General features: G+C 31.7%; 3 protein-coding genes across 4 annotated transcripts; all 3 read right to left on the minus strand.

The window, feature by feature from the left end:
• Positions 1-30: 30 nt before the first annotated feature.
• Positions 31-19,046, minus strand: LOC123700183 (alpha-tocopherol transfer protein-like). 2 transcript variants are annotated; one of them, XM_045647324.1, is made up of 8 exons: positions 18,864-19,046; positions 18,618-18,634; positions 12,371-12,509; positions 5,776-5,929; positions 5,166-5,270; positions 4,057-4,204; positions 2,557-2,773; positions 31-250 (listed from the first exon to the last, which is right to left on the minus strand). In XM_045647324.1, the coding sequence occupies exons 3-8, from the start codon at positions 12,504-12,506 to the stop codon at positions 96-98; spliced, it is 915 nt and encodes a 304-aa protein (XP_045503280.1). In that variant the 5' UTR covers positions 12,507-12,509; positions 18,618-18,634; positions 18,864-19,046; the 3' UTR covers positions 31-95. The 2 variants fall into 2 exon arrangements, with proteins under 2 accessions (XP_045503280.1, XP_045503278.1); XM_045647322.1 differs by lacking the exons at positions 18,618-18,634; positions 18,864-19,046 and adding an exon at positions 16,487-16,874.
• On the minus strand, positions 16,484-20,017 carry LOC123700186 (myb/SANT-like DNA-binding domain-containing protein 4). The gene is made up of 3 exons (XM_045647327.1): positions 19,500-20,017; positions 19,041-19,271; positions 16,484-17,766 (listed from the first exon to the last, which is right to left on the minus strand). Exons 1-2 carry the CDS (start codon positions 19,876-19,878, stop codon positions 19,045-19,047), a joined length of 606 nt encoding a protein of 201 aa, XP_045503283.1. The 5' UTR covers positions 19,879-20,017; the 3' UTR covers positions 16,484-17,766; positions 19,041-19,044.
• A 1,534-nt stretch (positions 20,018-21,551) lies between these two features.
• Positions 21,552-26,415, minus strand: LOC123700185 (alpha-tocopherol transfer protein-like). Its single transcript, XM_045647326.1, has 7 exons — positions 26,034-26,415; positions 25,548-25,695; positions 24,820-24,973; positions 24,590-24,694; positions 24,117-24,264; positions 21,804-22,020; positions 21,552-21,706 (listed from the first exon to the last, which is right to left on the minus strand). Exons 2-7 carry the CDS (start codon positions 25,672-25,674, stop codon positions 21,552-21,554), a joined length of 906 nt encoding a protein of 301 aa, XP_045503282.1. The 5' UTR covers positions 25,675-25,695; positions 26,034-26,415.
• Positions 26,416-27,426: the final 1,011 nt, after the last annotated feature.

The raw sequence follows: 27,426 nt of genomic DNA on the forward strand, positions 1-27,426 counted from the left end.
CGCGGGACACAGCTAGTAAATAATAAATCATTCAAATTTTGTACTCATTTAATTCCCATATATTTATACACAGTATTTTATCACAGACAGTTTCCTTAATCAATATCAAGTTTTTTAAAAGAGCCTTCTAGACCGCCGAAAATATCAGAGATAGTTTTTGGTTTTCCAGGCCTTAGAGACTCTACTACTCGTTTCTTATTTTCATTTTCGAAGTACGATGCGTTCGCTCGTAGTTTGGAAATCAGCTCATCTGCAAGAAATAGGGGAAATATCATTGTCGTCTAATTTTTCGTCTATCTATATTTTAAAATTAATCTGCATCTGTTTATCAGCTTAGGCTATATTTAATTCTTTTATATCTATACTAATATTATAAAGAGGAAAGGTTTGTAATTATGTATGTATGTATGTATGTAAGGATTTCACGCATAAACTACTGGACCGATTTCAAAAATTCTTTCGCCATTAGAAAACTGCATCTTCACTGAGCAAAATAGGTTAGGTTTTATCCCGGAAATCCCACGGGAACGGGAACTATGCGGGTATTGCTTTGAAAACGCGGGCGAAGCCGCGGGCGGAAAGCTTGTGATCTATCTATAGTAATATTATAAAGCCGAAGAGTTTGTTTGTTTGAACGCGCTAAACTCAGGAACTACTGAACGCGCTAAACTCAGGAACTACTGAACGCGCTAAACTCAGGAACTACTGAACGCGCTAAACTCAGGAACTACTGAACGCGTTAAACTCAGGAACTACTGAACGCGCTAAACTCAGGAACTACTGGTCCGATTTGAAAAATTATTTCGGTTTTAGATTGCTCATTTATCGGCTATATAATATATATCATCACGCTGCGCTAAGGCCAACAGGAGCGTAGCAATGCGGGTGAAACCGCGGGGCGCAGCTAGTAATTAATAATAATTATGCATACTGATATTTTTATACAGGGTGTAATCGTTAAAAGTGCACAAGCGATTATTCCGTAACTATTGCAGATACCAAAAAACTTTAAACTGATATCGAAAGTACTTAACCTAATGAGTAAAATGGCCATAATAAATTTTTAAAAATAAAACGAGAAATAGCCATAAATGTTACATTAAACGCTCCCATACATTTTATTTCCCATACATTTTGTATTCATAGTAGATTTTCGAAGTGATGTCCTCATTGTGCAATACAATGAGGAGCTCTATTTTCAGTTTCTAAATGAACTTCCCTTCAAATTTGCGAAGTAATTAAAGTAGAAAACCAAAAAAGAAAGAAAAAGCTAAAATCTTTCATATTAAATGTACTAGGTTGATCCAAAAGTAAATAATTGGGTATTTCCTGTGCACATAAAAATATAAAATAAATGTTTTTTGCTTGCTCATGTATTCACTAAGTATTAAGAATCACAAAAAAATCATATCAACAGGCCACGTTTCCAATTATTTACATTAATTTGAATGTGAACCGTGCGTGCCAGAATGTTTCCCGACGAAAAGAAGAAACAACGATTCGACATGTAGAGGGTAAATTTCTAAATTTTTAATGATATCAGGATAATTTTTTGTCACTTTTTGTGATCATGGACGTTACCCGAGTTCACCATGTTTATGCTGAAACCAAAAAACAATCAATGTCCTGGATGCGAGCTTCCAAAGTGACGATGAAGAAATTGAAAATCAGTAGGTTAGATTAAAGCGGTAGTTTTTTGGGACGCTGAAGGAATAATTTATGGTGGAATATTTTAAAAAGGTAGCCACTTTATTGGGCTCTTACTAAACAGACCAAATTAAAAGATTGCGGTAGGTTAGTAAGGAAAAGAGACATGGCAAACTGCGGACCTGAACGCTGTTTCACCAAGACAACGCACCAGATCACAAAGCGTCAGTTGCGATGGCTGCCATTCAAAAATAGGCATTCCAAATGCTTGAACACCTACCCTATTTTTTAGATCTAGCTCCTATTTACTTTTATCTCTTTCCTCGGCACAAGAAACACTTTCTTAGCAATACATTATTAAGACGACAGCGATGTGATGGCCGCGTGGAGGGGTTTTTGTGGATGAAGTCAAAGTTTTTTTTTTAAGTTTTAGAAAATAAATATTGAAGTATATTTTCTAGTTAGAAGACTATCTAGAGAACTACATAATTATTATTACCGTAATGACCTTGTTTAATATTGATTATCATTACTTTTGGATCAACCCATGTACATGGGATATTCGTATCTCCTTACCTATCTCATACTAAATGTATGGGAGGGTTTCAAGTTAATTTTTTAGATATTTCTCGTTTTATTTTTAAAAATTTATTATGGCCATTTTACTCATTAGGTTAAATACTTTCGATATCAGTTTAAAGTTTTTTGATATCTGTAATAGTTACGGAATAATCGCCTGTGCACACTTAACGATTACACCCTGTATAAACTAATGGTGTTTACAATGTAAAGGTTACACATACTTATCAATCAAACAATACTAATCAGGAACAATTAACGAAATAGACTCATGATGATGATGATGATGATTAACAAACCAAAATTTTAAGGTCAATTACGCTTACACACCTCTACATTCCAACGACGACTTATAACTGCCACCAAAATCCTTAGGCAGCGCTTCAATAGGGAAATGCTTCTTAACACTCTCAGAACCAACAGTATGGATGCCGAGGATGTCCATCATTTCCTTCTTTAAGAACGGCTTCATCATCATCACCACTCTGTCGATGAAGGATGGTGCGTTGATGAATTGAAGACCCATTAGTTTGACTAGCATTGCTTCCTGGAAATTGTTTTGTTAATGTAATACGATTTTTGAAATATGTATTTGCGTTCATGTACCTACCTACAATAATTTATCTTACCTACATAGTTTAAAACAAAGTCGCTTACTCTGTCCCAATGTTCTTAATAATATGTGATCAGTGATATGTCCATATAGTTATATGAATATCTTTAAAACTACGCAACGGAATTTTATGCAATTTTTTCATAGATTGAAGAGGAACATTCAAGAGGAATGTTTTAGTATACCTAATTTATTAGGTTTTAGTAAAAGCGGGCGAATCCGGGGCGGACTGGCAATATAAAATAATATTTACGTAGGTATTCTTTTTATTATGTACGTATTATCTTAATAGTTAAATACATATTTTATGTAGGTATATTAATTAATTATTAAAATGATCATTCACACAATTACATTTTCGTGATCACCAGTCCATGAAGAAATCGTAAAGTTTATTATATAACAATGTTGGTATATTTTTTATTATTCATATTCAAACTTATCTAGTTACTTAGTTAATTAAAATATTAAATATTTACAAAAAGATAAAATATTATACCCATAACGTATATGTATTGTAATGAATTGTTTGTTAAGTTGGTACTTATTTAAAACTAGCTGCTCCGCGCGGTTTCAACCCCGTGGCTCCACTCCTGTTGGTCGTAGCGTGATGATATAATATAGCGGATAGCCTATAGCCTTCCTCGATAAATCATATTAGTCTAATCTAATCTATATACCTATCATATTAGTATAGATTTAAATCCTGTATAATATTTATTATTTATTTAGTTTAGATAGAATGAACACTACATAGGTAGGTATATGATTATAATATCGGAAACGTTTAATTAATCTTTTGCAACAAAGGTCGAGAATGTAGATAATATTTTAGGCATCACGTCCGCACGTATTGTGTGATGTGATGATGTGCAATGATCCAATGAATGAGAATATTTATTTTAATAATCAGTATTTAATAATAGGTAAATAATATTGCAATGCGATAATTGTAAACACATGGAAAAGAGAAGACCATTTTGTAAAAAAAATCTACTGAATATTCGCATAACAAAAGTATAAATCAAATTATTCTATAATCATCATTATCATATTTTTAATGTAACCGACTCCTTTCGGCTCTATTTTGACCCGCTTTAAACGGACAGATTTAATTAAAACTTTGTACACTTATCAAGAATCTGTGACAGTACAATTACTTCATGAGTTTAACCGTGTTTCTTTAAGTTAAAACAATTATTTATATATAAACTAACCTGTAAATAGTACAAAAACTGCTGCAGATTGACCAAGTCAATTCTAGTGACATGCCCTAGGGTCATTCCTTCGAAGTCAATCACAAAGGTGATGCCGGGCCACGTGCCTTCCTCGTATTGATAGAAATCCAGTACCATGAGGCATGCTCTGAAAAGAGGTTTTTTTTTATTATTTTTATATCTGTACAAATAGCACGTTAGAATTTCTACAGCTTATAGCTTTGTAATTCTGGTACGTAAGCTACATCAGAACCAATAATAATCAACTTCTGTTCAGTGGTTTTCGCATGAAAGAAAAACAAACATATCTACCTCTACACATCTATGATATTCGCATTCTTATTTTTATAGTACGAATAATTGAGCCCAAATCGAGTTATTAGCCTATTTTATAGGTAATACGGAGGAAGGAAGGCAGGAATAAAGGAAGGGACGAGGAAGACTAGGAAAAGCTTTCGTTGCTAATCCGTGTTCGCGCAAATATTGGTAGGTAACTGAGTTCAATTTTAAATCACACTGTGATTACACTACCATAAGTTAAAATTTGACCTTTTGATTTAAATGGCTTCTACCTGACATGTTTTGCATTTAAATAATATTTTATATATATTTAATAAATATACCTCTAGATTCGACAAATGTGCATTGTAATGCAAAAAACCGTATGTAAGTAGGTATTAACTATTAATATGTAATCATGGTGGATAGAATACTCTAAAATACATACGAAAAGACGATTGAATATTAATAATGTACCATTCGAATTTAGACGTCATGATTAACAAAGGATGATTTCAAGGATATACCGTAGGTACTAGCTTTACACCCGTGGCTTCGCCCGTGTTTTCGAAGAAAAACCCGCATAGTTCCCGTTCCCATGGGGTTTCTGGGATAAAATCTATCCAATGTGTTAATCCAAGTTACCGTCTATATGTGTGCTAAATTACATTGTAATCGGTTCAGTACTATTTGCGTGAAAGAGTAACAAACATACATATATACACATAGGTACACATACATCCATCCTCACAAACATTCGCATTTATAATATTAGTAGGTAGGAGTAGGATACTAAAACTGAAATTATTGTAGTATTAAGGTAAACTTACTTGATAGCCTCAGAAAATACAAATACTTTGGGGTCTGTGTTTAGGAAGTGTGTGTAGAATATAGCATAACCCTCTTTCGTTCTGGTGGGTAGAAGTGTGAGTAATCTGAAACATAATACACAATAAATTATAATTTAAATATAAATGTTCGTTTGTAATAGTTTCATTAAAACAATTAAAGATTGATTACATGCATGTATATTGTGGAAGTACCACCTTACACCAAAAATAACTAGGTTCGTATGGTAAATATTTTTTGTGTATATTATTATAATTAGGTATCTATGTTGACCATAAGGTCCATAGGTCCAAACTGATTTCTATGATAGGACCAGTATTATTGCAAAATAAGAGACTGGTAACGTTAGGCAAATGTAAAAAAAATGTTGTGTGGTTTTATGAAACCACGGTAAAAGTGAAACTGTTCGAACGGTTCCGAACACTGCTTTGTGTAGCGCATGTCGCGTGCCGAGTAGGTATACCTACTCGGCAGCCGCGATACACGCGACATGCGCTACACAGACCAAAAAGTTTGAGACGATGTAATAAAAGTTTCGCTTTAAAAATAATAATGATAAATATCTGTATAAAAGTATGTATAAGTACTTACAAATTGTTCAAAGTCCGTTCAACGCCAGCGTCGAACTTGCGATCCTTAAAGTATTGTGTAAATAGCGTCTTCAACGTTAGGTTTAGATCTAGTACTTGCTTCGTAACACCTGTACTTTTGTTGCAAGAGTGGTATGCCAGGATGAGGTCCATGTCTGTAATGGTAGACCTATTTAGTTTTTATATGACTGTGTACTTAGACTGCGTATGAAGAATTTTTGTGGTGCATTGTGCATCATAAATGACTAGCTTACCACCCGCAGCTTCGCTCGCTTTGTCCAAAACCTAATACGTACCTATATTATTATATTCTAGAACCTTTTTTTATTGTCGATAGGGAAGCGCTTGACCACAATCTCGCCTGATGTTAAGCTGAGTTGTGGTCTAAGATGGAACGCGCTTCCCTAGAAAGTACCTGTTCACTCTACCTTCCTCTTGAATCACTCTATTTACTAAAATAACCGCATCAAAATCCGTTGCGTACTTTTAAAGATTTAAGCATTCAAAGGGACACAGTGACAGAGAAAGTGACTTTGTTTTATACTGTAGGTAGTGATGATAGTACCGTTTCCTTGATTAGTTTGAAATGTCGATTAAATTCGTTAAAATTATATCATGATAAAATATGAAATCCTTATCTATAAAACTATACTAAGACCTATCTTAATGTACGGCTGCGAGACTTGGACACTGACCCAAAAAGTAGAAGACAAGCTCCTAGTTACTGAAAGAAAGATCCTAAGAAAGATGTTTGGGCCAGTGTTGACAGAAGAAGGGGTTTGGAGGAGGAGGAAAGACCTAGAACTTAAAGACCTAATGGCCGAGCCAAACATCATTGGTGAGATTAAAGCCCAAAGACTCTGATGGCTCGGCCATGTGGAAAGAATGGGGGAAGATCGAGCAGCAAAACTAGCGTACCTGGGACAACCATCTGGACGCCGTCCAGTTGGACGTCCCAGGTACCGCTGGAAAGACGAAATCGCCAAAGACCTGCGCACCCTCCAGATTGAAAACTGGCAAGAGATGGCGCAGGATAGAGTCAAATGAAGATGAATGAATGAATGATTCATTCTTTGCCTAATTGTAAGATAAATTTTATAATGTGTGTGGCTGTGTTTTTTTTGGCAATAAATTTATTTTCTTTCTTTCTCTCAAATAGAGGCTCTTATTGTCGGAGGCCAAGACTCACTTTGGGTCCGTGCGCCACTCTAGTAAGTAAGTAAGTATAAGTAAAGTATGAGGAAAGATTCTATTATTTACTTTCATTGTGATAAACTAACCGATTTTAACAATTCTTTCACCAGCAAAAAGCTATATTTTATATCAGATATTAATATTTACATATATCTGAGTGTTTATTTAATTATATCCCGTTTCTAACAAAGCGGAGTCGGAGCGAGAAGCTAGTTACTCAATGGATCGTTGACACAATAGAATAGTAGTCATTTCTAAAAATTGCAAATGCTTCAATCAAAACAAATTACACACAAATGGTCAACATAATTGTTCTATAATAAGGCATATTACACGCTCGTTTGTCCATTTGAATACACGTGGATTAACAAAGGATGGATAAAATTACTACTACGTTACTGTACTACTACCTACTAATTCCACAAATAACTACATTGTAAGATGCAATTCACGTGCGAAAGTTAGCGTAAACTGTAAAGAGACTGTGCTAGTACATTTTGTGGAAAAATTACTGAGTTACTATGTACTACGTAGGTAGTACATAACTAAATAGTAACTCAATGCCTACAACAGTTTACCAGAATAGTTTACTTTTTTATGGCATACCGACGTTGGAGCAGACCGCTAGTTGTAGTCTACACTAATATTATAAAGAGGAAAACTTTGTTTGTTTGTAATGAATAGGCTCCTAAACTACTGGACCGATTTTAAAAATTCTTTCACCATTCGAAAGCTACATTATCCACGAGTAATTTATGCTAGGTTTTATCCAGGAAATCCCACGGGAACGGGAACAATGCGGGTTTTTCTTTGAAAACGCGGGCGAAGCCGCAGGCGAAAAGCTAGTTATTGATATAGTGATGACACCTACATAAATAAAATTATTGGCTTGATATCAATTTTCTATTTCATTATTTGCCATTCATAATATAAAATTGTTATTTTGTCGCTACAAAGACATGTTAATTTTGCACGCCTCATAAGCGAAGCGTTGAGGTGGGTACTACTGTCACTTCGCGCAAAACATCTGATTTTTCAAACTTAAAATGTCTTTATGTATCATACATTGCACTTGTAAGATAATACATACACACACATATTAAGAAAAAACACTATTTTTAACATTCATGATATTTTTGATATTTAAACTAGTTAAAAAACAGTTTAAAAAAGTTCTGTCTTGGACGTCCGTGTGTCTGTATGTGCGGAGGATTTTCTTGTTAACACGATAGCGACCGAAGTACTTTACTAATCGAGTCTTTTTTTTTCTCTTACGCTTGAGTATGCTCAGAAATAGAACCCTTTCATTTTTCAGGGTCTGATTCGATGTGGTTTAATTGTTATTAAATAAACAAAAAAAAAAAATATCGACTGTTCTCCATAATTTTAGTATATCTATATATATTCTTTATTTTATATATTTTTTTTATATTTATAGTGTACTCAAAATTCACCATTATAAACTCGATTCTTTATGCCAAGGTTTAAAAAAATAAGTTGGTAGTCAGTCCCTTAAACCTGCGCAGTTTCACATCTAGGTGGGGCCACAAGAAAAATAGCTCAATTATTACGGTACCGCTTTCTTTACTTTTCCAACTGTTTTATTTTATTTCTTTTTTATATTTATAGTGTACTCTTTATAAATAATCAATTTTATTGTAAAGGATGAGATTATGAGGCGTGCACTTTTGGATTTTCCAAACTATTTATTTATTTGTTTGTGTCTCCAATAAGGAAATAACTCTTTAATTTATTACCTAGACACGTGTTTTGAATTCGCCGCTTTTCCTGTTTTGAAATTATAATGATGCATTTAAGATTTTAATGGAATTTAAGATCACTTTGTTTAAAATTAAATACTAATAATTGTAAAGAATAAAATTAAATACTATATCTGTGATAATCTTAGGTGATAATAATTAATTAATACTTGAGAGGAGAAAAATACCAGCTATATCTCATCCTTAAAATCTATAGATACTAATAAGTAATATTATAAAGCTGGTGAGTTTATTTGTTTGTTTGAAAACGCTAGTCTCAGGAACTACTGGTTCGATTTGAAAAATTCTTTCGGTGTTAGATAGCCATTTATCGAGGAAGGCTATATTATACTACTAGCTGTGCCCGCGACTTCGTCCGCGTGGAATAGTGACTGCATGTAAATTATTGAGTAAACACAGACTACCATAAATAATTAAAAGAACTGTAAGTAAAATTTATTACTAAACTGAGCTAAACAATACAAAAAAAATGCCTTATTAATTTTCTACGTAAAATTTCTTTTAAATTATGTCATATTATTTTTAGGCACCAGGGGGGAGGGGAGCAAATTTCTTTTCCTTCCTTCCTTGTATGGATGTTTTTAACTATGTATCGTGCAGCAACTGATCAGCTTAATCGATACTCAGTTTTTATCAAATCCAGCACAAAATCCAAATCAGATCTTTCCTGAATCCTGTCTCACGCCTGTAGGTAGTAACTAAACCGTTTAGACCGTGCAATAAAAATTAAATAAAAAAAAAAAGAGCGCTACGAAGAAAAGTGCATACATAGAAAAAGGAATAAATAATTTCACAAACTTCCCGAAGATTTTTAAAAATAAATACCATTTTAAATATTTATTTAAAAAAAAACAAAGTCATCGGGGCTGCCATGCCAAAAATTTTATCAAAATACATATATGGTGGTACTTAATTTTAAAGATCGTCGGGAAGTTTGTAAAATAATTATTTATTCCTTTCGGTTTTTTATTTTCATGTAATATTTTCAAGTGAGCGAGACCTACCTCTACCTCCATATTACATTCCTACATCATATTGATATCTATAAGTTTGTTGCTCCTTGACATCTTTTAAGTTGGGCCGTAACCGTGCACAAATTGTAATGGACCACAGTGGCAAAAGAAGTGGTATACTTAGGAAAAAATATTGCCAAGGGCCAGGCCTATGTAGCTTTGAGTAGAGTTCAAAATTTCGAGGGTGTGGTTATCCTCTCGCTCCCATATCCCCTCTTCTTTCACAGACTTTCAACCCTTCCCTTTCCATCCCTAGTAAATGGCAGAACCGATTTTGATGTAAACCATATCTAATTGTACCTATATGTTCACGTCATATTATCCTGTAGTTTGATGCTCCATTTGGTTTATTTATCCCCATTGTCACCCCTAAAAAGCCCTAAATGTAATAAACGGATGAACCGATTTCGATAAAATATGACTAATTGTAATTCACACGTTGCCCTTTCATATTTTGATATGCCGCTTGAGTATATTATTTGAACACATTATTCATTCCCACTTTTACCGCTGTAATCTAATAAATGGATAAACCGAATTGGATAAAAATATTACTAAGTGTACTTCACCCGTTATGCACTTTTATTTGATATGTCACTTGGGTATATTTGACAACATTCGTTTTTTTTCATTCCCACTTTTACCCATAAAAAGGTTGAACCGATTTTGATAAAACATGTCTAATTAAACTTTACACGTCATGCCCTTTCATATGATATGATCACTTGGACATTTACAGGAATAATAATTGTAACAGATAACTTACGTTTTATCGTACAGTGTATAGAATGCCTTAGCAAATGTTCGCCGTGAATACTTAAATGGTCATAACTTTTTTATTTACGAACCGATTGACATGAAATAAACACTAAATGTTAAATGAAGATTACCACAATATATTAGTGAAAACCGCATCTTAATCGGATAAGCCGTTTCTGAGATTAGCGTGCACGAACATACAGACAAACAGACAAACAGACAAACCGACAAACAGACAAACAGACAAAAAATTTTTTAACTACAGTTTTGGGTTTGGGATCGATTTAATAATAGCACCTGCTAATTTTTTTTATATATTTTGATTGTACAGACACGACTTTTCTAGAATTTTATTATATGTATTGACTACTTGTATACGTAGTATATTATTATTGGTCTGTGCTACTACATATATCATCACGCTAAGTAACCAAGAGCGGAGCAATGCGGGTAAAACCGCGGGACACAGCTCTAAACACAGCTATAATATATAATATGAGCGGCAATAACGAAATATTATATTCATATAGAATCGAGATAAATAACCAATAATAAATAAATATTAAATAAATAAATAATAACAACCAAACAGGATTTTGAATGTTATTAATGCTTTTCTATTTCTATTGAGTAATCAAATAATCTCTATATTTTGAAAAATTTATATATATATAGGTATGTATCAGGTAAGTATTTTGCATTGAACAAATACCTATTAGTATATTTTTTCATTCTTATTTAAATACTAGCTTCCGCCCGCGACTCCGTTCGCGCGGAAAAGTTAAGATTTTTTTTTTCTACGTATTTTTCCGGGATAAAAAGTATCCTATTTTATGCCCAGGATAATAAGGTATAATTATACCAAGTTTCATCGAAATCGAACCGTTAGTTTTTACGTGATGCCTTCACATACAGACAGACAGACAGACAGAAAGACAGACAGACAGACAGACAGACAAAAATTGATTTAATCACATATTTGGGTTTGGTATCGATCCAGTAACACCCCCTGGTATTTATTTTTTCAATATTTTCAATGTACAGAATTGACCCTTCTACAGATTTATTATATGTATATAGATATACGGTTCGATTCGTTCGATATATACGATTTAAAATTATATTTAATAGAAACAGCCCGCATAGACCGACCTATTTTAACCTTATTTTAACAACACTATATTTTTTCCCCATACTTGTATCTAATTATAAAACAAGGTCATTATCTTATTGTGCCTTATACGTATATAAACACAGTTATTGTGAATATCATAACATCTAATTGTAGAAAAACAACGATTTAAATACATATAATGGCTCTTTCAAATACCTACCACTTAAACCATTTTCAATGTCGAGCCTTTTTAAATAGGTATGAATTAGCACTGTATAGTGTATTTTAAGTACCCTTTAATTGTTTAAATACTGTTTCCCGTGGATACTGGCAGAATAAATCACATACAAAAACATTCATCTCTATTTCGATTCGCTAAAGTTTGATTTTTGAAGAAAAGAATCCTTTTATTGAAGTCGGTTAAAAAGTAGCGTTCGACCCAGGCAATATTTTCGTAATCGTTGAATACAGAATAATAAAGCAGGCTTTGCGATTGAATATAAGTCTACAACAAATAAATGAATGATATTATGATAAATACTTCTACTCTTTTTAATTTAGCCTGTTACATAGCGTATATGGGTGCATTTACCTCTACATTCAATAAAAAAAAATTGTCAATCATACCTAGGTATTATTAGAACTCAGTTTCACCTGATTAAAATGCCATTTTATATTAAACGCAATCTTCTTTCAACCTCATACACTAGCAAAAGTATGGACTAGCTAGTATACCTGTAATATGTTCATCGGGTAGATGTGGCTGCGTCTTCAGCCACCGACGCAGTTCCTTCACATCATCAGGGGTGATGCCCGTGTTCTTTTTGTATTCCTCCTCCAAGGGGAACGGTGGAATCTCCCCGGCCACCATTTTCTGGAAGGTTGAATAAGAATTTGTACATGAATGAAGCTATTGCAGAGAAAAAAAAAACTATAGTTACCTATATCTATGTTGGTGCTTATTTTACTTTGCACATAAACTCAGACCAAACTAACTCAAAACTAGGCTGCGGACGTAATTATTATAATAATGCTATTACTAAACCATTTTACCATCTATTCACTGACCCATGAATGTAGGCATAATTTTATTACTTACCTAAGTATTTAAAGAGAAACTAGGTACCTACCTACCTATACAGTTAAGTGCTAAGAAGTATTTTTTTAAATAATTATATATTCATATAGTTACATACATTAAAACGGGCTTAAATAAGATAAACAGTCATAAAATTATTTTATTGTCACCGGTTCTTGATAAGTGTTCAAAATTTGAATTAAATTTGTCCGTTTAAAGTGGGTTAAAATCAAGTCTAAAGTGGTCGGTTACATGCAAACATACAAGTGAAGCAAGTAGCTAATAAAAGCGTGTTTATAGCGAGTTTTGGCAATACGGAAGTATAAAGGTCATACAAAAAAAAAAAATAAGCACTAAATATGAATCAGGAAAAATACATGTGCACTAGAACGTGTTTATAAATTACCTATATCTTGATTTTAAATGTAGGTATATTTCCATATACATAACAATACAAAATATAGGCGCAGGCAGGTTGTGACATTGAATACATAATATTATTATTTAAATTATAAGTATATCTTATATGTATAATAAAAACTTAAAAATAAATGTGTCGCTTGAAAATTCATAAAAAAAAAACAGCAGAACGGATTTTATTAATATCTAGCATTATTCCTTCGTTAGCGTCTATCTTTATTTTTACAATATAAACTCTCGAACAGTATACCTATTAAAAAAACTATTTTTAGAAAATATGTTACTGTATGTGAGGAGGGTTAGCAAAATAGGATATTTTCAGCATTGTACAAATAATATGTACAACTAGCTTCCGCCCGCGAATTCGTCCACGCGAAAAAATTAAGAAAAGTTAAGATTTATTTTTTCTCCGTAATTTTCCAGGATAAAAAGTATCCCATTTTATGCCCAGGATAATAAGGTATAATAATACCAAGTTTCATCGAAATAAAACCGTTACTTTTTCACGTGATGCCTGAACATATAGTCAGAAAAAAAAATTTAATCACTTATTTGGGTTTGGTATCGATCCAGTAACACTGCTATTGCACGCCTCATAAGCGAAGCGTTGAGGTGGGTACTACTGTCACTTCGCGCAAAACATCTGATTTTTCAAACTTAAAATGTCTTTATGTATCATACATTGCACTTGTAAGATAATACATACACACACATTTTAAGAAAAAACACTATTTTTAACGTTCATGATATTTTTGATGTCATTTTTGTTATTTAAACTAGTTAAAAAACAGTTTAAAAAAGTTCTGTCTTGGACGTCCGTGTGTCTGTATGTGCGGATCCTTTTTCTTGTTAACACGATAGCGACCGAAATACTTTACTAATCGAGTCTTTTTTTTTCTCTTACGCTTGAGTATGCTCAGGAATAGAACCCTTTCATTTTTCAGGGTCTGATTCGATGTGGTTTAATTGTTATTAAATAAACAAAAAAAATATCGATTTTTTTTTTTTTTTTTTATAGTGTACCTACTCAAAATTCACCATTATAAACTCGATTCTTTATACTATAAGCCAAGGTTTAAAAAAATAAGTTGGTAGTCAGTCCCTTAAACCTGCGCAGTTTCACATCTAGGTGGGGCCACAAGAAAAATAGCTCAATTATTACGGTACCGCTTTCTTTACTTTTCCAAATGTTTTATTTTATTTCATTTTTATATTTATAGTCACGTACTCTTTATAAATAATCAATTTTATTGTAAAGGATGAGATTATGAGGCGTGCACTTTTGGATTTTCCAAACTATTTATTTTTTCAATATTTTCAATGTACAGAATTGACCCTTGTACGGATTTATTATTATTTATATACCTATGTAAGTAGATGAAGCAAGCTGTTCAAAATCTTCAACGCAAGCACTGGCTTCAAGCCAAGCCAGTGGCTTGTTTGTGAAATTAAATAGAATGAATTCTTTACTAATTGCATTATTCTAAAGTATTGTAGTAATTATTATTAAACATAATATTTATAAAGTTACCTATTCTATGAACATAATTTATTTATAGAAGAAGATATAGGTATATTATTGTAACAAAACTGGTTTTAACTAAATTTAGAATATAACCTTCAAGTTATGGGTGTTCTTTGTACTTGTGCCGTATTAAAGCCTTAATCGACTTTGCCCAAAAGAGGGTTGATTTTCGAGTGTATGAAGAGAAGTAATTGCATATTTCGGATTACATTATTATTATGTAGACCGTATATATTTTTTAGTTCTCTAACGCTCATAAGAATACATTTTTGGGTTTCATATATTATTTTTTCAATTTTTATTTGCATTTTTATTATAATGGTAATTAATTAAAGATAATTTAATTAAAACAGTACAAAAAACTAAGCTTATACAAGTTAAAATTAAATTAAAATTCATTACATTAAAAAAAATATTCAAAGCTGTGTACATACATTTTAAGTAGTTAGGTACCTTGTAGATATCTATTTATAGACTACCTAAATACTGATTACAAATGTTACTAAAAATAATAACGACTCAAAAGCACATTTGTATGCTAATCTCGGATTTTGTACATGAATGTAAATAAACAAACCATAATTTAGTCAATTGTCTGTGACTTGAATAACAATCGTAAGATTTATGTCATGCCTAGTTTTGCCTCGCGATTGCTCAGCTCGTTTGTCTGAGCGTGATAATATCATAATATTATAGCCTATATTATATAGCCTTCCTCGAAAAATGGGCTATTTAAAACCGAATGTATTTTTTTCCAATCGGACCAATAGTTCCTGAGATTAGAGCGTTCAAACAAACAAACTCTTCAGATATTAAATTCAATATAAGTAAATAAATTGTCACATCTTGGGCTAAATTCCCGGACAATGGTAAGACCAATTTATTTAAAAATAGCTGAAAATTTTGTGTGCAAATAATTGTATGTTGCCCAAATTTTATATTCACTTTATTATAGTTAAAAACGTTTTTGACTGACTCGACGCGGACGCCTTGACAAAAAAATTAAAAATTTCGACAATAATATCTGACTATTAAGTATGTTATTATCGAGATATTAAATGCTTCGATTGTACTGAACTATTATTTAGTAATTTAAGAAACTTATCTCCTCTTTCCGTTTAAAATATGTACCTTTGTTCTTTATAAAAACTCAATAACAAGGTTATCTTAAGTTAAAACGATTACTTTTGTTATTTTTTATATTTAAATGTTAAAATTAAATCAACGCGAGTACATAGGTACCTACCACATTTTGTTGAAAAAGCAGAATGTACCTAATTATAGGCTCTGTGAGGGAAGACAATTTAAAAAATGAAAAAATATACGAAATTTCCAATATTCCTTTACTTGGATAACCAAAAATTAAGAGTGGCAGGCTATGGTGGCAGGTGATACAAGATTTAAAAAAAAAATTGATAGACTAAATAAGTAAATATTGACTGTTTTTGAATGAATACATGTTTTATTTATGAACATGACTAAAAACATATTTAAAATATCGTGACATTTTAATAAAATATGTAGTTAACTATTGATGGCATTATAAAAAATCATTTTATTAGAAAGATATTTTTCACAAATAAATGAAAATATTTACATGATTTGATGGAAAAGTAGAGTTACTTATTATATAATGTAGAGTTACTTAATATAGGAGTATGCTAATGCTCTACTGTAGGTACGTATCCTACTCGAGTTGTTTAAAAAATTGAAAATGTCTGAACAAGAAATTTCATTCTCGTATTTAAAATTTCGAGGATTTAAAAAATCTTGAAAAAATCTCTACTAAACATAAAACAAATTGTTATTATTATAAAAAAATACTTACGAAGTTTTACGGACGAAATTATCGTATTTTCCGATTTTTATGGCACGACCGCCCGCACTCAGTCACACTGGTTGTTTAAGTAAACATTCTGAACCGAAATAACCTTGATTAATTGTCTCATTTTTGCTTTACCTTTGTAATAAGTTCAGTCTTGATTACGAACCTTTACTCTAATTTTTTCGACACAATAAAGAACACAATATATCAACCTTTCCAATCTTAATTTATTTAGTTACTAAAACATTGACCCACAGTAGATAAATATTTATTCTATGATTCATTCCAGAGATTGAAGCTGCAACTTTGTATGTTTTTGGTAATATTCCTGTGGTAAAAACAAGTACATAATAGGTACATCAAAAATATTTTGTCGTGAACACAGTATGGAAAATCTATATACCTACCATATACCTACTTATGTTTTTTTATAATAAGTAGGTATCGAACTAATCGAAAAATCGGAAAATACGATAATTTCGTCCGTAAAACTTCGTAAGTATTTATATTATTAAGGTATGTACGCTAATTATTTTTTGCCAGCATCCAACATAAAAAATATGATAGGTAATTATTAATTGTTAATTTAATTGGTTATAATCTCGTACCTACCTACCTGAAAGTTGTTTTAAATTTTGACTTTTCCTCAATGTTAAACTGTTACTAAATTAAAACGCAGGAAGTAGGTATTTTCTCAATGCTGCAATTCCCAATTGAGCCCCAAGCGGCCCGATCGGTCCCAGACACAATAGATTTTCTTGCAAAAATTTTGAAAGAATTTGCCAAAAAATGGTAAGAAAATCCAAAATAGCACTTGTAATAGCATTGGTGCTTATTGCAAGTGTATACCCGTGGGTATGGTATGGTATACAGTTTATAATAATATGTTCTAAAATATGTACTTAGTTACTAGACTAGAGAGATTTTATGCGATAAGCATTGTCTCTAACGGCTAACCTATTTTATTCCTGAGTGGAGTGAGATCAATATAAAATGTCAAAATCAAATGATGAAATGATAGGTAAATTTAAATAAAATGGAAACCTACCATCTGATTTATCATATAGCTGAATAGCCGGGGGAACTTAGCCGTTTGGAGCATCAGTTGCAGTCCGATAGAATCATAGATGGCGCTATTACAGTTAATTTCCTTTGAATGCGCAGACAATGCCGCGGTTACTTGCTAGTTTACGGTATAAGTAGAAATGTAGAATGGTGTAAAAATATTATCTTAGCACCCTTATACAATTATTTAATTTACTTAAACTAAAGCACTGACTGATCTAAATCCATAGAGGTTATTCACCGTTTTGCCATTGCTTATAGCGTTTATTTACGTTTTAGTTTACTTGCATATAGAAACATTAACAGATAATAATAATATAATATTATATTAGATATGAAAATACAACAATAAATATAAAAACATTTTTACAATTTATCTAAATAAACTTCTTTATACTGACCAACTGAAAATAATAAATAGTTGAAAACTTTCTACCTCTCATACCATCCTTAATAACCAACATTAATTGGCTACTAAAATAAAGCATTATAAATTATTATCAAGTGATATGATGCAACTAAAAAATATACTTAAATGCAATAACTGAGGCAGTCTCCTTATACTTCAAATAGGCCATCTACATGTTTGCCGAACAACGAACACATATAGACGGCGCTATACAGAGAATCGAGAAGGAAATAAGTACATCTCTTTTCTACGTATAGTGCTGTCCCTATGTGTTCTTTGTTTGTCACATTTATTTATTTATTTAAACTCTTTAATAGTTGTACAGAAGCCTTAGAACTACTTACACATAGAACAGAGTACAACTATTTTGGCGGCCTTATCACTTAATAGTGATCTCTTCCAGGCAACCACGGTAAAAGGTAAACAAGCAAAAAGATCACTAATTGACATTGTTCGGCAGACGTGTGGATGGCCTATAATATATTCACATTTTGTTTCTTAAATCTACATAAAAAAAAACCTATAGCTAACAAATTAAAATTCATGCCCATAGCTTGACTGTAACCACTGTACTAGGTATGTGCTGTGAGGTGGGGACCGGGTAAGAAAGAGCATGACTTAGAAGTTACAATGAAACGGAATGTTAATGTTTATACATACCTGTTAATTACTTGTGTTGGAAAATCCATACTAATATTATAAATGCGAAAGTAACTCTGTCTGTCTGTTACTCAATCACGCCTTAACTACTGAACCAATTTGCATGAAATTTGGTATAGAGACATTTTGTTACCCGAGAAAGGACATAGGCTACTTTTTACCTGGGACATAGGATAGGTTTTACCCCAGAAACCCCACGGGAACGGGAACTATATGGGTTTTCTTTGACTGTGCGGGCGAAGCCGCGGGTGGAAAGCTAGTAAAGAATAAAGAATGAAGAATGGTCGGTACTCTCCCCCGCCTCGCTGCGCACATACTTATACAGCCTTACAGCGGTTGTGGTCAAGCTATAATAAAAACTATATAAAATCAACATGTCCTTAATGTAAGAAATGCATTCAAATAAAATTATTTATAACCAACATTGTTACGTTTCCCCTAACTCTTTTTTTAATATCTCTATTTTCATAAGAAGGTGCTGTTTTTCTAATTCATACAAAGTCTCTTTATGTTCTAGTTCTTTTTCTAAAAGTTTCCTTTGAATTATTTTTTGTACCAACGCCTCTGTCATAATTTCTTTCTGAATCTTTGCCATTTCAAGGTTTTCATCTTCCATATTGATGTCTACAAAAGTATTATCTTCCTTTGGTTTAACTGTAACACAACAGAATATAATAAATACTTTGTTTATTGAAAAGTAATCAAGAGTTTATTTGTTTGAATGCTCTAATGTCATGAACTATTAAACCAATTTCAAAAAGCTTTCACCATTATTAAAATAATTATAAGAATAAACAATATTGATTCATATTACTTTACTCAATACATATGGAATTAAAGTAATCTTGTTATTAATTATAATATTGATTTCAATAAACTTACTATTATTAGGATTAGGCAAAGAGAAGTCTGATTCAAACTGATTATCATTTCCATCAACAGATGGAAGAATAATCCTTTTTACTCTTTCTTCCGTATTCGTAAGCCGGAAAGGTATGGTCATACCATCACTTGTTCTGAAGCGTTTCCTAGTGTCCCTCTTTATCGCCTCATACTTAAGCTTTAGATGTTTGTGATCCCGAAAGACAGAACCATTGAATGCTCGTTCAATATCTTTCCATGCTTCCTTTTTTTCTTGCCAAGTAGTAGCATCACTCTTTTTGTTTTCTATAATGTGTTTTCTCTCTTCTACTAACGATATCAAGAGGTCTGTTTCATCTTGAGTGAAATTAGAACTTCGTTCCCGCTTTTGTTTCTCCATTTATTTGAACTAAAGTAAAAAGCTATTTGAAAAATATAAACTTAATAGTTTTACAGATACTTTCAATTTATTCATTTTGAACCTAAGTTTAGAACTAAAATCACGGTACCTACACGACGAATCAAGATTTGAGATACCTAGTTATACAGGATATATTAACACAATTTCAATTCAATTTTATTTTATGAATGGTGGGATATTAACACTGAGGGATAACAACAATCATTGACATTTGTCATTTGTGATTTTGAAATTTAATTGACAGACAAACCGCTTTATGACATTTACGTTTCGTTTCTGCTAACACATTGTAACAAAGAAAAAGAAGAAAATAGGTAATGATTTTTGATATAACCAGATATAACCTTATTACGTAATTTTTTTAAGAGTTTGATAATTAGTAGGTACTTAATTTTTTGTGAATCGGAAACAGACTATACTTAGCCGGTAGTCCAAGTAGCCTTATCAACAACTAAGCTTAAAATAATATTTGCGATAACTTACACCTGCGCCTTTATTTATAGACAAGTGAAATCATACTTAAAAATACACCACAAACCACACACAAACCACATAATATTGTTACAAAGCAGCGTTAGCAGTCACTTTTGGAAAAATAGCGCGATTGGCGCTTATGACCGTTAAGTTTTTTAACCGACTTCAAAAAAAAGGAGGAGGTTATCAATTCGGCCGGTATGTTTTTTTTTTTATGTATGTACACCGATTACTCCGAGGTTTCTGAACCGATTTACGTGATTCTTTTTTTGTTCGATGCGAGATGGTGTCGAATTGGTCCCATAAAAATTTTATTCGGATAGGCCCAATAGTTTTTATTTTATGAGCATTTTTGTCTGTAGGTATTTGTGAATTTTGCAAGTGCAAGTTTGAAGTCGGTTGTTTTTAACGCAGTTATTATTTTTTATTATCACCTTGTAGTTCAGTAGTTAGTACATAACTAACTAAAAATAGTACTTAAAATTTGTACCACAGACTTCTAAATACTTACTGGTTGACTGGTTCTCATAGAGCGGGCAGCCTCGCGAAGCATTTTCCGAGCTAAATACACTACAGGCTATACTTTTGATCCTATTATTATATTATTATGTTATAGATCTAATCTGGATTCTGTTCGTCGATTGTAGATATTAAATAAGGACTTATCTACTCGGTTTTAAAACTCCATACATTATCATTATACTCTTACATTATCATAAATTAGATTATGTATTTAGTTATTTTATTTAACGCCCAAAATAGCTACTTATTATATGCAGGAGATAAAAATTTAAATAGCTGGTTATGTGGGCTTGATGGTTTTCTGACGGGTCAGGTTTTTTAATAATATTATTTCCTGTTTTAAATTCAATAGGACATTATATAAGTAATAATACTAGCAGTGCCCCGCGGTTTTACCCGCATTGCTCCGCTCTTGATGGTGATGATATTATAATATAACATGAAGCTTTCCTCGATAAATGGGCTAAATAATTTTTCAAATTCGACGACTAGTTCCTGAGATTTAGTATGTTCCATTAGCATTTTCAAACAAACAAACTCTTCAGCTTTATGATATGAAGTACCTATATAAATTATATAGGTAGCTAGTATAATTATTAAGGTTTGATATTACGCAGATAAAATAAAACAAATTCGTCAGTGTTATAAATACTTTACTAATCAATGTCTAGTTTTTTAAAGGATCCTTCTACACCCCCAAATATATCTGTGTAAGTTTTCGGTTTGCCAGGCCTCAGGGACTCCACTACTCTCTTCTTATTTTCATTTTCGAAGAAAGCTTTGTTCGCGCGTAACTTATTTATAACATCATCTGGAAAGAAAAAACAAGCATTGTTAGTATTCATCATCATCAAAGTACCTATTTTTGATGTCATATTTTCCAATACTTATCCTTATTCAATCCTTACCAAGTAATTCATCTAACGGCTTACTATTTCCCCCAACTTCCTTTGGCAAGGCTTCAATTGGAATATATTCTTTTAAAGTCTTAAACCCTTCAGAGTGTGGTAGAACAACATGAACTAAGTCATTCGACACAAATGGCTTCATCATATTCATCACCCTTTCAATGAATGGAGGCGAATTCAGTAAGTGTATCTTCTTTAATTTTATTGGTATTGCTTTCTGAAATAAATAAAACTGTATATAAGAAAGTGTAATTCTGAGCTGTAAGTTCATTTTGAAAATTCATTAGGTATATTATTATAGTTTTACTATCATGAATAATAGGTACTTTCACGTTATCAGGTACCAAGAGAACATTCGATCTTAAAAAGCAGCACACACATTTAGGCATCAAAGTAAGATAGCAAGATTTAAATATCGTTAGCCATTGAGTTACTATGTACTACGTACTAGAGAGTTACACTATTTATGCTACATAATTGAGTTAGAGTCAATCGTCTCAAACAATTTTTTTTGTTACATTGATTGGCTTTAATTTATAAATAATAAGAGGCAGAATATCTAAAAGTGTATGACTCACTAGCCGCCATGCGCCGCCCGCTTGTCGTACAGATTTTGTTCGTGGTGTCCTCTCTAAACGTAGTACCTAATAATACCTCAATGTCGTTAGCGAGTAAATTCTGGCTAATTGGCTACATTTTGAAACGTGCCGTGCGTAACCTATATAATATGTATATACCTATTCATAGTTCTACAACAAAACAGCTGGTATTTGTACATATCAATTTAAAAGTGGGTGAATCGATAACGATCACTGATATACCTATGTAAATATCACGACTAAGTTATTATAATAAAAAAATAAAAAACTAGTTATTGGGTAAGCATTTAAAGATACATATTTAAATCACCGATTGGTCTATTTTAATATTCCAAGTCCAAATTTTTTTACGGAGTGTCAAAACGAGTATCAGTTGACATAGTGGATTTAAAAATATTTGATTTTGATAATGATTTTCGGATATTAATTGCATCATTAAGGCACAATTAAGGGCCGATTCTCAGACCATGACTAAATTAAAATTCCAATAGTGTGTAATAACACAATATTAGTTACAATAATTTATTATATATATCCGACGGTTAACTTATAGGCTACAGATTGAAAATATTTATAGGTATTACAATTTAGTGCTCACTATTTGTAATAATACTCCTCCCAAATTGGTTACCTAATCGATGTGGGTTGTTTAAAGTTTATGAGTCTATTCTGAAACGAAAAAGGAAATTCGTAAATAGGTCGGTAGGTAGGCACATACATATTTCTAAAATACACGTCCTACGCACGTTATTCGCGCGTAACTAAATCTGTATTTTATAGTAGGACGCGTGAGAGATTAATAAAACTATTTTTAACCGACCGGTTCCCAATTCCCACGCAGAATGTATTTTTTAATACTCGATCGAATTTATAGTTAATAAACTTTAAAAATTCATGTTTAAAAAGTATTTGTAGGTATGCTATAAAAAATTAAAATACCTACCTTCTACTATTGGATTATCATAATTCAGCATTTTATCGATGCCAAATTTTGAAAAACACATAAAAATTAGCACATTGGCTGTCTGGATTAATTTATCTGTGTTGGCGATACATTTAGCGATTCATTGTTACCAATGCAACCTTGAAAAATTAGTTTTTTCCTTGTAAGTAATAATTAATTCAAACTTTTCAGTGTATCGTGATGATAATCGTAATTTTATTTACAGTATATTTTATTTATTTATTTGTAACTTGTTATATTATGATAGAATTCGCTGTAATTAACATTTTTTTATTAGCTACACAAGGTTACATACAAATATACAGTTTAACCTTCATTAAACTCGATTTTGATCCACTTTACACGGACAAATTAATTCACATTTTGTACACTTATCAAGTAACGGTGACCATACATTAATAATTGTGTGTACTTTTTGTATTTATAATCGATATCTTTTTTTTAAACATAGTCATTTGTATGTCTGTCTGACCGTATTTTGTTAGTCAAAATTCAAAGTTTCAAACGACACATAAAATAATACTTACTGCCAATATTTTCATACAACAGGTTTTTATATACACTGAATAGCTGTCTCATCAAAATGTTTATCTAATATCTAACTCAGATTTTAGCAACATACTTATCGTTCATCGTATACATATATTCAAACATAATAATATGAGTTTTGTCTGGGAAAAATTGTGGGAAATAGTTACTAAATAGCACAAAGTATAAAATTCTTAGAATAGACATAGAAAATAAACTAACCTGTACATAATACAAGAACTGCTGTATGTTTTTAAGGTCTACTTTCGGCGCATGGCTCATGTTGTAGTTTTCGAAGTTGACCACCAGCTCCAGGCCTGGGGTTGTTCCACATTCGTATTGCCAGAAGTCTATAGTTAAGAAGAATGCCCTAAAATATCCATAAATAATTTATTTATTATTTAATAAATATAGGTATACCTACGCATGCATTAAGCATGACTTTGCCACAAACTATTAAACAAGAATTATTATTATGAAAATGTGAAAATGTGTGCTGTATTGTATGGCGTGCCAAAGAGATACACATAAATACATTACATACAAACATACATACATACATATCCCTTTATTGTAAAAAAAAATCGCAAAATGTGTTGGTAAGCGCATATTGAGAACTACATTATTCGAATTTTATGATTTTCAACAAAACTTCATGAGAAGTTTTGCCATAAAATTTAAATGTGCATAAAAACCTAAAATTATCGGCGACGTCGAATAAACTCGGGTCAGTATTCAATCCATGAGTGTACAAAATTGTATTACCGTCTCTTGATTTTCCAGGGAGAAATACGAATAATCTGAAAAAATATAAATAAATTTCCTCAATCAAGTTAAAAATTATACGAGAATGTACATCCGTCTATGAATAATTAGAACAATTAGACTTTTTCTCTTTATTTTAAAATATAATTTCGTTACATACTGTCTTTGTAAAATCCCCTCCATTTTGGAGTCAAATACACGATCCTTGAAGTACGACGTGAAGAGAGTTCGTAAAGAATAATTTAGATCCATTAATTGTTTGGCGACTTCAATGCTATTGTTGCAACTGTAATACGCATGAATGATGTCTAAATCTGAAACCAATGTTATACACATATTAAAATACCGACTTTTAATTCTAAATTGTAATAATTTTTCCGCTATCTCTTAATTATAATTGAGAGCGTTTTTGAACCACATTTTATGGTTTAGAGAGAATTAGAGAAATGCTCTGGAATTTGTACACTGTACAAATTCAAGTTTATAATATATTTTTTTATAATATACTAGCTTACCGCCCGCGCGCTTTGTTTTAAACCTAATAAATTATATACTAAAACCTTCCTCTTGAATCACTCTATCTATTAAAAAAAACTGCATCAAAATCCATTGCGTAGTTTTAAAGATTTAAGCATACAAAGGGACATAGGGACATAGGGACAGAGAAAGCGACTTTGTTTTATATAATATGTAGTGATGAGAGTGAAGTCCTATGTAAACGATTTTCATGGTAAAGCCCGTAAAGAAGTGATTTTGCGCATTATTACTTTAGTGCTTACCTAGGTACCTAGTTAACAAAACTATTTCTGACAATTAGATAAGTTTTTTTATTACGACTGAATCTTACTGGTCATTTTTATTCAGATATTTTGAGAAAGGCGTAAATACCTGTAATATATTTTTCTGGTAGATGCGGTTGTGTTTGCAACCACTTCCGAATCTTGGCTACATCTTCAGGAGTGACACCAGTGCCTTTCTTGTATTCTGCTCCCACGGGAAACTCTTGGACTTCCATTTTACTACTGATTGTCTGAACCTATTAAAATAAAAAAATAAATATATTACTAGTGAAAACACAGAACTATATCTCGATATAGTTCTGCGAGTGAGTACATAGATAGGGTTTACACAAATAAATAAATTATAGACTCTTTTGCATGTTCGTTGGTGCGTCAGTTTTAATTATAGGTCCTATTTAGGTATCTAAACAATAAATTATGCATTTGACTTGTTTTATTTTGCAAAAAGAATTTTGATTTCGCTATTTAATTAATAATTAATTACTGAATAATAAATAACAACCATGAGTGTCTGAAGCCATTGCAAATAATAAAAAAATAATAATAATAACAATAAATATAAGTAAATACAAACCTGGCAAATCAAAAGGTTCAAACCACTGAGCAAGTGGTTCAAACTGACATTCGTTCACAATACACCAATATTTTCGTCCGATTATTTCAAAGATGTTATCAGAATATTATTATGTAACAATAAAATTGTGTGCGTGTGTCTCGAATTATATTTTTTTAAACCGCATTTAATTTTAAATTCTCACTCAAACTATTCGAACAATCACTCTGAAGTTGAAGATGTTTATCCGTCCATCCCTTTCTATCTCATTCAGGATAATATTTGCATCTCTTTTTGTAGCTAACTTCAGAGCAGTTACAAGTTACGATGTAATTTTTATTTTAATTCAATTCAATATTTTAAATTATGACTTTTCATTTTAACAGAGACCTCTAAGCGAGTAGACACTGACACACGCTTATAATCGACTAACGAGATTTCACAAAAGCAGTTTTTTTATCATCTTAATGGATTGAGTTTATAAATAATTCAGCGTTTAAATAGCGATTATGTAACAAAACATTTTTTATTCACTTTGCTAGAACACTTACGTGAAGATTGTGTTGGCGACTATTTTATTTAATGTTGTAAACTTATGTGTAAAGGATTGTTTGAAATTTATACTAATTGCATTTTTTTAATCCACTGAGATTAGTTCTTCCATCCGTAGTTCAAACACTCGAATATGTAATGAATATTATTTAGGAAAGATATTAGTTTAGGATACATCGGCCATTTTTGCAAGTGACTACTATCAAGCTGATTTTCCGTTTGTAGCTTTATTTTGATGAGACACCGAATAATTTCGTGTACGAAACTCTCGATTGTGGTAGCTAACAGAGATAACAAGGATAAAATTTTTTGATTTGATGGTTCTCAAATATTTATTACGCAATTTGTAGGACAATATGTTTGTTGAATTATATAAACATTAACTAAGTGAAAACAAAAAAATTAGCTTGTTAGTAAATAGTAATCATTTATGATGACCTCGTTATCGATACACTTTGGAAAGGGGGACTCTTTGAACCAACCATAGATTTTGTAGGACAAATATTTTTTCGAATAATTTAGGTAATTATCTTGAGATTGAACAAAAAAAAAAGTTCAGTTAGTAATAAATATCTGAGAACCATCAAATCAAATTTTTTTATCCTTGTTATCTCTGTTAGCTACCACAATCGAGACTTTCGTACACGAAATTATTGGGCGTCTCATCAAAATAAAGCTACAAACGGAAAATTAGCTTGATAGTAGTCACTTGCAAAAATGGGCGATGTATCCTGTTCTATATCAATAATGAGTCTAATTTCATCAGCCACGGAAACATATTTTATAATAGGTAATACCTATAAAAATACTGTAATACTAGCTGTTGCGCGACTTTACTCGCGTGGTCAAAATTAACAGCTGA

This window comes from Colias croceus, chromosome 19 (assembly GCF_905220415.1).
Source record: "Colias croceus chromosome 19, ilColCroc2.1".
NCBI classification, from domain to species: Eukaryota; Metazoa; Arthropoda; class Insecta; order Lepidoptera; family Pieridae; genus Colias; species Colias croceus.

Coding starts and splice junctions, on each gene's coding strand:
- LOC123700183 (XM_045647324.1), bottom strand. CDS start 12,506: ATGGTGGCCGGGGAGATTCCACCGTTCCCCTTGGAGGAGGAATACAAA. Junction 5,271..5,775: donor GAACGGACTTTGAACAATTT/GTAAGTACTTAT, acceptor ATTATGTTTCAG/ATTACTCACACTTCTACCCA. Junction 2,774..4,056: donor AGTTTTTGTACTATTTACAG/GTTAGTTTATAT, acceptor AACAATTTCCAG/GAAGCAATGCTAGTCAAACT.
- LOC123700186 (XM_045647327.1), bottom strand. CDS start 19,878: ATGGAGAAACAAAAGCGGGAACGAAGTTCTAATTTCACTCAAGATGAA. Junction 19,272..19,499: donor TTTGCCTAATCCTAATAATA/GTAAGTTTATTG, acceptor GTTGTGTTACAG/TTAAACCAAAGGAAGATAAT.
- LOC123700185 (XM_045647326.1), bottom strand. CDS start 25,674: ATGGAAGTCCAAGAGTTTCCCGTGGGAGCAGAATACAAGAAAGGCACT. Junction 24,695..24,819: donor GAGGGGATTTTACAAAGACA/GTATGTAACGAA, acceptor ATATTTTTTCAG/ATTATTCGTATTTCTCCCTG. Junction 22,021..24,116: donor AGTTCTTGTATTATGTACAG/GTTAGTTTATTT, acceptor TATTTATTTCAG/AAAGCAATACCAATAAAATT.